Source organism: Prionailurus bengalensis, chromosome C1 (genome assembly GCF_016509475.1).
Source record: "Prionailurus bengalensis isolate Pbe53 chromosome C1, Fcat_Pben_1.1_paternal_pri, whole genome shotgun sequence".
In the NCBI taxonomy this organism is placed as follows: domain Eukaryota; kingdom Metazoa; phylum Chordata; class Mammalia; order Carnivora; family Felidae; genus Prionailurus; species Prionailurus bengalensis.
Window position 1 is genome coordinate 51,398,230 of NC_057345.1, and position 12,843 is coordinate 51,411,072.

The 12,843-nt window shown below is 34.6% G+C and overlaps 1 protein-coding gene across 9 annotated transcripts in view; it reads right to left on the reverse strand.

Annotated features, from left to right (window-relative positions):
- DOCK7 (dedicator of cytokinesis 7) overlaps positions 1-12,843 on the reverse strand; it is a 230,105-nt gene that overhangs the window by 57,129 nt on the left and 160,133 nt on the right. For all 9 annotated transcript variants that reach the window (XM_043575152.1, XM_043575153.1, XM_043575151.1 and 6 more), the window contains 4 exons: positions 11,297-11,467; positions 9,444-9,583; positions 4,544-4,713; positions 3,411-3,565 (listed from right to left, as the gene is read on the reverse strand). In XM_043575152.1, coding sequence (XP_043431087.1) covers positions 3,411-3,565; positions 4,544-4,713; positions 9,444-9,583; positions 11,297-11,467 — 636 coding nt within the window. The remainder of the gene's footprint in view (positions 1-3,410; positions 3,566-4,543; positions 4,714-9,443; positions 9,584-11,296; positions 11,468-12,843) is intronic.

The window sequence follows — 12,843 nt, forward strand, 5'->3', positions numbered from 1 at the left end:
CTCCTGAGGAGTAAGGAAAATAATCTTTTAATAAATGGTGTTGAGAGAATTTGGTATAATATAAATAAATGAATGAAACTGGCTCCCTAAATTCTACTGTTCATAAAAAAATTCCAGGTAAATTTTAGGATTAAAATGAAAGAACAAAAAAGTATTTAAAACACAGGGAGGGGCACATGGGTGGCTCAGTCCATTAAAGCGTCTGACTCTTGATTTTGGCTCAGGTCATAATCTCATGGTTTGTGAGTTTGAGCCCCTCAATGGTCTCTGTGCGGACAGCACGGAGCCTGCTTGGGATCCTCTCTCTCCCTCTCTGTCTGCCCCTCCCCGCTCACTCTTTCTCCTTAAAAAAAAAAAAAAAAAAAAAAACAACTCATCAGGTTAAAAAAAATAACAGGGAATATCTTCATAATCTTGAAATAGGAAAAAATTTTAAAGATACAAAAAAACACTAGCTGTACAGGAAAAGATTGACAAACTTAAGTATTTTAAAATAAGAAACTCTAATCACCAAATCACTGTTCAGTGTGTGATAAAAGCAAGCCACAAAAAAGGAAGTATTTGAGCCACTTATAATTGATAACGGGCTTGATCAAGAACATATAAAACTCATACAAATGGTAAACAACGGCAGACAACCAAATGGCAACTGGGCAAAAACTCTAGACACCTCAAAAGAGAAAATTCAAATTGTCCCCATATATATGAAGAAGTGCATACCCTCAGGAAAACAAAAGCTAAAATGGGATACAACTATAAATTACAGATTGACAAAAATTCTAAAGTCTGAAAAGTCTAAATGCTGATGAACATGTGAAGGAATGGGAACTCTCATACTACAGGTAACATATAAACTGAGACAAACCCTTTGGAAAATACCCAAGTATACTGGTAATAAAGATACACATAGATTCTATAACCCAGCAAATTCCACTCCTAGGAAATATCCTGAATAAAAGTATATACATACAGGATACATGTAAAGGAATCTATAGGACTACTATTTGAAATAACCCAAAATCAGAAACCATTCACGCATCCAAGAATAAAATAAGTTAAAAAAAAGGTACATAGTTTTATATATAGTCAGACAATTGAATGTCATACAGAAATGCGTATCAGTAAATTATAGCTACATTTTATAATATGGATGAATAATAAAAATATAAAATTAAACTACAGGATTTAGGGATGCCCACTTGAACGGTAAAACGATAAGCAAAATTAAGCAATTAGTTAGAATAGAGGGTGGCGTGGTGGATAGCTGTGGTGGAGAAGAAAATCCAATTGGCTGAAAGGCAGCCAATGTTCTATATTTTGTCCTGAGAGGTGGTTACAAAGGTGTTCATTTTACAATGTTTTGTAAATTTGTACATTTATGATTCATGTAATTTTTAATATATAGTATATTTCACCTAAGAAAAGTTTTAAAAAGTGAAAAGGATGGTCAACAAAATGGTGCACAGTGGTCCTTCTGAGAGGAGGGATTGGATTGAGGGCAGACTGGGAACTTCCAAGGAATTTGCAATGTTCTATTTCTGAAGTTGGGTGGTGGGTACATTATTGTTTCTTTTATTGTTATACTTTAATTGTACACGTACTTTTGATGTTATACATACAAAATAATATATAAAGTACAAGGGATAAAAGAAAGTTGATAAATTGAATTCATCAAAATTAAAAACTTGTGCACTTCAAATGACACAATCAACAAAGCAAATAGAAAATCCACAGAACAGGAGAAAATATTTGCAAATCACATATCTGATAAGGGATTTGTACTCAGTATATAAAAAAAATTCTCTTAACTCAATAACAAGGAAGTAACACAATACTAAACTGGCAAAGAATATGAATGAACTTTTCTCTAAATAAGACATACGAAAAAGATGTCTCAATAAGCAAACGAAGATGCTCAACATCAGTAGACATTAGGGAAATGCAAATCAAAACCACAGTGAGATACTACTCTATACCAAGGTGGTTATAATAAAAAAAAGAGATGATAGCAAAGGTAGGTGAGGATATGAGAAACAGGAATCTTAATTTATTGTTGGTGAGAATGTAAAATGGTGCAGCCACTTTGAAAATTCCGAAGTTTCCAAAAATGTTAAACACAGAGATACCAGATGACCCAACAAATCCACTTCTAGATATCTACCTAACAGAAACAAAAACATACGTGTACACAAAGACATGTATACAAATGTTCACAGTAGCATCATTCCTAACAGTCAAAAAGGGAAAAGGATCCAAATGATCATCGACTGATAAATGGATGAAAATCTGGTATATCAATACAAAAGAGTATTATTTGGCAATCAAAAAAAAAGGAAGTGCTGATATACATTACAACATGGCTGAATCACAAAAATATTATGTTTAGTAAAAAAGCTAGACATAGAAGATCACAGTATGTAATTCCATTTACATGAAATGTCCAGAATAGGCAAATCTAGATAGATATAAAGTAGACTGGGTGCTGCCTAGGGCTGAGAGGAAATAGGGAATGGCTACAGAACAGGCCTCGGGGTTCTTTACGGGGAAATATTCTAAACTTAGATTGTAGTGATGGCTGCATCTGTAAATATATCAAAAACCATGAAATTGTACAGTTAAAATGGATGAATCTTTTGATATGTAAATTATCTCAATAAAACTAAGTCAACAGGCTAGCTTCCATAAGTATTATTGCATTTTTCTGAAAGAACGTCATTTGAAACTTTAAGAACTTGATCTTGGTCTACTGTTTGTTTCCTCTCTGCTCCCATATCCTTTGTTCCTTAAGGGGGGAAATTACAGGGGCAGAGAACCTATCAATTTTCTTAAACATGAAACAGGATAAATTTTAACAGATTAAAAAAAATATTTTCAATTGCTAAACAGTGAGAATATTTCTTAGGGTTGATAAAGAATAAAATGGATTTTGAAAATAGGGGCGCCTGGGTGGATCAGTCGGTTAAGCGTCTGACCTTGGCTCAGGTCATGATCTCATGGTTCATGAGTTCAAGCCCTGTGTCAGGCTGTGTGCTGACAGCTCAGAGACTGGAGCCTGCCTCGGATTCTGTGTCTCCCTCTCTCTCTGCCTTCGCTCCTGCTCACGCTCTGCCTCTCTCTCAAAAATAAACAAACATTAAAAAAGAAAGAAAGAAAAGAAAGAAAATAGGCTATATACAATAAGGCAACTTTCAAATTTTGAATGACAAAATACACAGCTCTATGCCATAAACCTTGAGGTATTAATAATTTTTAAAACAACTTAGTATAAGATAAGCAGAACCTTAATGTTTCCACAAATAAAACTCACAGTACTTTTGCATCAGTTAATACAATAACCTGTTATTTAAGAGGATATCCTTGTAAGTATCTGTCTTTCCAGGAAAAAACTTCTGCAGGAGGGTTGTTCTTACCGATGATGTGAGGAGGAAACTGCCGGGCCTGGTTAGCTGAGGGACTGATGTTCCTGCAATTGCCATGGCAACTGTCTGGCTTATCATGCTTCCGCTCTCACTTTCATAGTCATCAGTGGCTATACAAATTGGTCTTCCTCTTTGATTGTGAGTTTCTGGAAAAATCATCCCAAAATAAATAAATAAAATTCCATTTAGGTTAATTAATGGTTACTGAGCATGCAATTTCCTTTCCTATTCTCCATTACCCTTTAAAGGAAAAACCTATTAAGATGTAGTATTTATCATTAGATTTACTTATTTTAGACAATATTTTAAACATTAACCCATTCCTACAACAATAATGTGTAGTTCTGTAGAGAACTTTAACTTGCTAGTAAAAGAAGATATAATAATATAAACATTTCTGCCTTCAAATAAAAGAAGCCCATTTAGCGATCAAAATACTGGTTGAACACTCAAGAACCAGTCCCATAAAGGCATGGAGTTGGTTATCTTTGTATCACCAGCTCTGTTGAAGTTCTTAATATGTATTAGGTACTTAGTAAATGTTTGTTTTTATTTTATTGAACTGGAAGTACTTTATCAGGTTAAATGTTAATTTAAATGCAACTACAGTATTTCCTTTAGGGCAAATAAATTCTAAATATGGAAAGCAAGAGCAATAAAATTTTGTGAGTTCTAGGTTTTAAAAAGCAACGGAACTTCAACTTATAAACCCAGTATTAATGATAAACATAATTCTTGATATTCAGGGGAATATTAATTTCAGTCTTATATATGAATAAAATTGTGACTGAAGGTGGTAGACATCTGTCAAGTTTTCTTACATATTTTCTTCAGATGAACAGTATTGTCTCATACCAAAAATCCTATTTTCTAATAGGTAGGTACAGAAATGTCTTATATCATTAAAATTCATCTTAAGAACCAGTTAAGAAAAGTTTGCAGTGAATTCTCTCACATAATCAAAAGTTATTCAGTAATATGGTTAAATATTTATAGTTTACTTATGTCAGTGTACATTTTCTTATAATTCTTTCCCTAAAATAAGATCTTTATCCTCGAGCTATTTCTAATATTTTTAAACACTGAGATTTTCTTTAAAAATTTGTTTTAAATATACTAAGTACCTGTAAAGTCATACAGCTGAGGAACAGTTTCCATGATAATGCCAATCAGAGGTAGATACAACATGGCCACCCTAGCCTTTATCTGGGGGTCAGAGTACCGTGGGTCTGAGTCGTGACTGGATAGTAAATTGTGTACCATATTGATGACTTTCTTGTGCAATCCAAACAGTCTATTTTAAAAAGAAGATGAAGAAGAAGCAGCAGCAGTAAGGTCACAGAGATTAGTAAATATCGTTAAAGCAAATAGTAAGTCATGGTACTGAGTTAATTTTAACTTAAACTTTGCCATATATTTGCATGTCTTTCTATAAAACATTTCTCATAAAATTAACAAATGTCTGTATAAAGTAAGGATAGAGGGAAAAAAGAAATGCTAAACAAATTCACTGAGGAGTAAATCTGAGTGTTTTTACATTATCTCCTTATTAGTGCATACTCATATTGAATATGAACAGTCTGGTTATATTTTAAAACAAAAAACAAAAAGTAAATCATAAGTAGCTTCAAATTTTATTTCAAATTAGATCTTTTACCAAAAGTTTACATTTACCAAAACTAAACTTTTATTTCCTTTTTCTAATAGAAAAATCCTCTACTTAATGGATTATGCAGTCCATAGGCTCGAGAGTTGCCTTTGATGTCTCTTTCGAAAGTCAACTTCCTTGCTCATTCTACCTCATTCAGGCCCTGCACCTTCCCGATCCCTTCAGTTTCAACTGGGCTAAAATACTCATCATCACTTTTTTTTTTTTTTTTTGTGCCTCTTTTTATGTTAAAGGTGCTTTGACTATGCCAACTATTCTAATTAAACATTTGGTCAACTTCCATAGGCACTCTTAAGGTAACACCTGGCAGTGGTGTCACATCTCATTCTCTCCCCTGCAGCCTATCACCATCAGTATGAGGATAAGACTTTACCTCCAACTTCTGTCTTTTAGTAAAGAAAAACCATTCCGAATTTGCTCTGGCCAGATCTTTTAACACATCTGCACCTTTGTATCTCCATCATTCCTTCTGTCTCAGAAAAAGTTGTATCTTCTCTCAAAAGGAAATTTCTGCATTATGTTCAATGAACCGCATGTTTCTTCAACAGCTTCAATGCCCCCCTCATAAACTCTTCCCTTCTTTCTTTCAAATGAGACTTTCCTATGTTGAAAATACAAGTTTACTTAAAACTAGTTTCCTCTAGCTTATATAGTATCCCTTCGCAATAAACTACTATAATAATTTCCCCAGTAATAAACTTCCTGAATATACAGTCCATAGCATGTGCTTACTTCCTAGTAAATGGAATTTTTAAATAAATTTAGAAAATTTATTTGATTTTTAATTATTTAAATAAATGTATGCTTTTATTAAACAAAATTAAATTAAATTTAAATATTTAATATTTAAATTAAATTTAAGTATATAAGCCCCCTACTCCCTTTTTTTTGAAACTAACAGTTTGAATGTTTACACATGGTACTGTAATAGCTTTATCATTTAATAGCTAAATAATTTTTTAGATATTTAACTTGTTTCCCTACTTATGAGGGTAATTACCTACCTCATAAGGCAGCTGTGAGAATTAAGCTGCGTAGTTTATGTAACATACTTATTAGCACACTATCTTGCACACTGCCTTCTGCAGTATATACTATCTTTTATCACTTTTTAGATCACATAGCCAATTTCAAAGCTGGGATTGGAAACCAGGTAGTCTTACTCCAGAGTCCTTAATCTTATCTGCCACTTTACATTGCTATATATGAAATCAAGCTGGAGATTTTTCTTCTTTCCAGATTTTTATTCAGAAAGTGTAGTTTTAAACACTGTCCAGAAACACATGTAAATGACATATCTCAGATTTTATTCTCCAGTTATCTACTCGACACTGTCATCTTATCTTTTTTCTTCTCAATATTTTCTCCAAATAGTTCCAAACCTTCCTCATACTCTCTCTCATTTCATCCAAATCTCAGATTCTGGTCATTTGCTTTTTATGTTCTCCCTTGTGAATTTTTTCATTACCAGTGATGACTGCCAAACCTGGGTGCATATTCCTTAGCTGTCTGCAGCTACCAGACCGACTTCAACCCACCTATAACCCACTCATCTTCATGAAGCTTTTCCATATGTCTACATTACTTAATCATATGCAACTATTAAATATATGTTTATGCAGGACCTGCAACATCCTATTCTACGTGTTAGGGTAAGACATGGTCCCTGTTTTTAAAGAGTTTGAATAACAACAAACACAGACACGAAAATAATTCAGTGTCACAAATGCATAGTAAAGGTATTCATGTTCTATAGAACTATGTCTATGCTACAAAATTAGCATTTAATCATAGTGTATGGTTTCACAGTCTTGATTTTCTAACTATAATGAAAGTTTCTAGGGAGCAACTCTTTGGTTTTAAAACATATTATTGCCACTCAAAAAATTATTCTCATTAGTAAGCAAATGAAGTAAAAAAGCATTCCTCTCAAGGATCTAAGACATTGTATGCTGTATTTTATCTATATACCATTAAAGAATATACAATTTAGAGATGGGATCTAAGTCTCTTAGTCACTCATTCATTGAATTAATATCTATTTATGCATATGTATTCATCCACTTTGTACTAGACACAATTCTAAGGCATTGGAAGGATGGTAGTGAAAAAGAAAGATCAAGTGCATGTTCTCATGAAATCACACTCTAACGGGAGAATACCGAAATTAAGCAGCAAATTTCATATAAGTGTTTTGTAGAAAATAAAAGAGGGCTACATGTTTAAGAATGATTGTAGCAAGGTAATGTGGCTCTAATTTTGCCTGGATGGTCAGTGAAAGCCTGAGAAGATGCTATTTGAGTGGAGACCTGAAGAATCACAAAGAGCAAATGGGTACATGACAGTCATAGAGTAATGTGAGCACTGCTTCAGGCAGAGAAAAGAACCAAGTGCAAATACCCTAAGGTGTGAATGACTTTGGCACATTAAAGAAACAGAAAGAAAGACCGGGATGGCTAGATTTTAGGATGTGGGTAGGGAAGACACTGGCAGAAGTACACAAAAGCCAAGTAAATAGGACTTTGAGGACCATTATTAAAAGTTTGGATTTGGGGTGCCTGGGTGGCTCAGTCAGTTAAGTATCCAGCTCTTGATTTTGGCTGAGGTCATCACACAGTCATGACATCGAGCCCTGTGTCAGGCTCTGCACTGGGAGTGAAGCCTGCTTGAAATTCTCTCTTTTCCTTTCCCTCTGCCCCTCCATTCTCTCTCTCTCTCTCTCTCAAAAAAAAAAAAAGAGAAGAAAAGAAAAGAAAAGAAAAGAAAAGAAAAGAAAAGAAAAGAAAAGAAAAGAAAAGAAAAAAAAGTCTGGATTTTACCCATAGAATATGAAAACACTAATTCAAAAAGATATATACACCTCTGTGTTTATTGCAGCACTATTCACAATAGCCAAGATATCGAAGCAATCATCCATTAACAGATAAAGAAGATATAGAATATATATATATGCATACGTATATGTATATACATATGTATACATATACGTGTGTGTGTATATATTGAAAAAATATATATTTTTGAGAAGAAAAAAAATAAGATGACAGATACACACACACACACACACACACACACACACACACACACACACTGGCATATTAGCCATAAAAAAGAATGAAATCTTGCCATTTGCAACAACATGGCTGGATCTGGAGGGTATTAAGCTAAGTGAGGGGTGCCTGGGTTGCTCAGGTTAAGCATCCAACACTTGATTTTGGCTCAGGTCATGAACTCATGGTTTGTTAGTTTAAGCCCCATGGATTCTCTCTCTCCCTCCCTCTCTTTCTCTCTCTCTGCCCCTCCTCTGCTCATGCTCTCTCTCTCAAAAATAAACTTAAAAAAAAAAAAAACAAACTACACGATATAAGTCAAAGAAAGACAAATAACATACAATTTCACACATAGGTGGAATTTATGAAACAAAAAAAATAAAGATAAAAAGATAAACAAAAAAACCCCAGCCTCTTAACTCTGTACAACAAACTGATGGTTACCAGAGAGTGGATGTGTGTGGGGAGGGGTGGAAGAGGTGATGGGGATTAAAGAGTGCACTTGTTGTGATGAGCACCGGGTGCTGTATCAAGTGTTGAATCACTATATTGTACACCTGAAACTAATATTACAGTGTATGTTAACTGGAATTTAAATAAGAATTAAGAAAAAAAACTCCTAAAGATCCTATTATGAGGATAAAAAAGGAATTATTATCCAAAGGAATAATGATCATGGAAATTTTTAACAATAACTATTAAGATAGAAATACCCTATAGGGAAGCTGCACCATAATACTCAAGCTATTTCTATAAATTCAAATCACCAGACAATATGCCCTTTCCTTACTGTATCAATTTCCAAAAATTCTACAGAAGTGTACACAACTTTGGAAGTTCTTAAAACCTAAAGACATTTGTTTATAGGACAGAGTTTGAAATAAAATGCTATATAGTATGATGGAAAATGACACATTTTCTGTACAAGGAATCAAATAGAAAACCAGACCATTTTCCTCAATTGAAATGTGTCTACTGTATATACCAATAAATCTATGAGTTAACCCACTAATATGCACAAATATTTTGTATAACCATTAAGAAGGGGGGGAAATGCTACCAAATAAACCACAATACGCCACTGAGTTCAAGACAAACCTCAAATTCGGAGATGATAAAGTATGAAAAAATGGCTTTCTTAAAATCAATGAAATACAAAAATAACATGGGTATGGAACTTAGTAAATACAGAAGTAGATTACGAGTGGTGCAGAGTATTCTTTTGATTCTTAGAAGTATCGGTGTGATACTTCTGTCCCATTACCCAAAACTGATATTCTACAAGGCAAAAACTAGTCTACTTACCCTTCAGCATCAGGGTCTAAAATGACAGCCAGCTCTGTTAACACAAGTCCTGCCAAATAATGCTGTTGGCGAAAAGGCACAGACAATTCAAACATATTTGCAATCTTCTGGTCTTGTACGTTTGTGGAAAATCCAGAACTCTGTTTGGGAGTGAGGTAGGACAAAACAATAATAGCTGTGCAACAGAACATCCTAGAAACAGAACATTACAACAAACGCAGTACGAGCATTATCTCAATATGAGATACACTTTGTGTAGGGTAGTTTATTTTACATTACTATTATTCGCACTGGAAAAAGTAACTGCTCCTATTTTTCGTACAGGAGACTATGATGAAAAAAAACCACTTTTAATTATTTTCAATTTCCCTTTTCTCATACTGAAACTTTTCCAACTGTTTTTTTTTTTTCCCTTATTCTTTTAGCCACTTAATGTTTCAGTATCATACCCTGAAGGAGAAAAAAGTAACTCAATCCAAATGACATATTATTTTTTAAAAGATTTTTAATACTGCAAATAGCATCCCTCCAAGACACAGTTCAAGGCAAGAGTGTTTACAATCTCATCTCCCTCTAATCCACATTCAAGACCATCCATGTGATATTTTTCAGAACAAAAGGTTTCAGATTTCTCTATAGAGAAATCATCTTGCTAGTAAGTATATAAAATTATTCTTGCCTACCCCTACCCCAGAAACAGTGAGGTCTCTGTCACCCATTAGAATCTGAAAAATATATGTAGATAAGAAAGTAGGGAACAAGATAATGGAAGACATTCTATTAATTTCTTGGCTGAATGAGATGTTCAAGGGGGGGAGTTAGGTATAAACAACTGTGTTTCATTACAGGTTTTAGGAACAGTACTTACAATTAATTTGTTCTTCACTCTGTGGCCACATCTTTGGCAGAGGATGTGGGAAGAAAGCGAAACACTAGCCTTATCCATTCTAGGAAGAAGTGTATGCTAGCCAGGTAAAAGAGTATGTGAAAATAGGCCAATCCCTAAGACTTTTCATAAAGGTAAAATGAAAAGTTGTGGGTGCTCTCTGATGTTTTCCAATGTAAATAAAGTTAAAATTTTTTTTCTATCAAACATCTGAGATTGAACCAGGCTTCTCTGATACTAAAGCCACAAAATCCTCTAATCTCCATCTGTATGGTAAGATACATAATAATTGCTACAACAACCTTTTTTTGCCTTGAGAGAAACTACTAGCTGTTGAAGTCAGTTGTACCCAATAAAACCCTATGAACATCCATCTGGTTTCCTTTGGGTTACCTAGGTACAAGAGAGGTAGGCAGGACTTTCCCAGGACTACACTGCAGTTTGACTTCTTTCTTTGCTAAATTATGCTTCACTTTTTTTCCTTTCACAGGTATTGATCCCTATTTAACATCTTCCATCCCAAGCTCAAGACAACCTTGCATCTGCTTCAAGAAAACCCATCTTGTGAAAATATCTAAAAAGGCTTATATAAGTGAATTCACTCACATGGATGTGTATAAATCTCTAAGAGTACAACATAGTAGATAAGAACTTGGGTTCTAGAATAAAGTCTACCTGTGCCTTGATTCAAAGCCTAGCTTTGCCACTTATTACTGTTCGGCCTTGGGTAATTTAATGACCTTTCTGTATTTCCTACGTAAAATGTGTTTCATATGTAAAATGAGAATAACAGAACTTACCTCCTAGAACTGCTCTAAAGGGCAAATGATCAATACTTTTAAAGCATTCAGTATGGAGCCTATCACATACCTATTATTCATAGTGTTACTTATAATTTTTTCCAGTGTTTAGAATGCTTTCTTACAAACATGGGCTTTAAAAATTTTTTTTCAGACACTCTGCATACCTGAGATGTTGCAGAAGAAACAGAAGGTGATGGTGATGCAGGTGGAGTAAGCAGGCTGCAGGGCAAGTTTAATGTAACATAGTGCTCATGGCTGCAGACAATTCGCAGAAAATCCAGTCTCAAGGACACGAGGACACTTGGATTTGGTAATGAATAAAGCTTTGAAGATACCTTGTAAGCATTATATAAACAAAAGAACACCAATTGAATATACCATTTCTCTAAGCCAGCATCAGAATGACAGATTAAGGAATTAAAGAACAGTATTCAGTGGACAGTTTTTGGATTTTGTGGTTTAAACATTATCAGCTTTTCCCAGAGTTACTGCTAGAATAGAAACTTTGGAACTACAAGATCTATTAAGATTTATAAATCCACTGACTAGGCCAGAAGCCACATTCTTTATATTTCCAATACAGCATTAATATTTCCACTTCTCAAAGATGCACTTTATGAAGCAAAAGTCTACCACCAAAATAGCTCCATGAAAGAAATGATACATTCTTTGGATAATTAGTACCTTGTGTTACTCTATATTGATGATTACCTATTTGTCTATATACCCAGCTACACCATAAGCTACTCTCAGGAGACATATATACACTGACTTAGGAGCTCTGGCATCCTAGGGTCTGGCTCAATGTCTGGCAAATATAGGATGTCAATGCTTGAAGAATAACAACAGATTTGAGGAGCAACAGAACATGAAGTTTGGGGGGGAAAGTAAAAATAATACGTATTAAAATTTTTTTTAATGTTTATTTATTTTTGAGAGACAGACAGAGTGTGAGTGGGGGAGGTGCAGAGAGAGAGAAGAGACACAGAATCCAAAGCAGGCTCCAGGCTCTGAGCTGTCAGCACAGAGTCCAATGCAGGGCTTGAATCCACGAGCCGCGAAGTCATGACCTGAGCTGAAGTCAGATGCTCAACTGACTGAGCCACCCAGGTGCCCCGGCAGTGTCTTTTAAAACAACACTTAACCGAGTGAGCCACCCAGGTGCCCCCCCCCCAATAATACATATTATTACAAATATTTGGAAGTGGGTCAGTGCCCACATGTAGTTTTAACTTCTCTATTAAAAGAAACATACAATAAACGCATCCAATAGAACAGAGCTTCAAGATTCTAAACATTAGACTGCCAAATAGCATTTCTAAAGAAGTAGTTCTCAGAAACGAGACTGTGGACCAGCTGGGAAATGTTACACACACACTATGTCCCACACTCCCCACCCCCAGGACTCAAAGTACTCAATAATGCTGGGATAGTACCCAGAGAGCTATATATTTTTAAATTTCCTTTAAAAGGTAATTCTAGGATGATTATATAGCTCACTTACCCAAATGGCCTGTCAGGACCAATAACTAATGTTTTCCAAAAGGCACATTTCATTAATCAGTTGATAAAAATTTTAAACTAAAGTCAGTTTTTCAGGGAAAAGTTCCACGATGCTTTTTTTTTTTTTAACGTTTATTAATTTTTGAGAGACAGAATGTGAGCGGGGTAAGGACAGAGAGAGAGAGAGAGAGAGAGAGAGAGAGAAAGA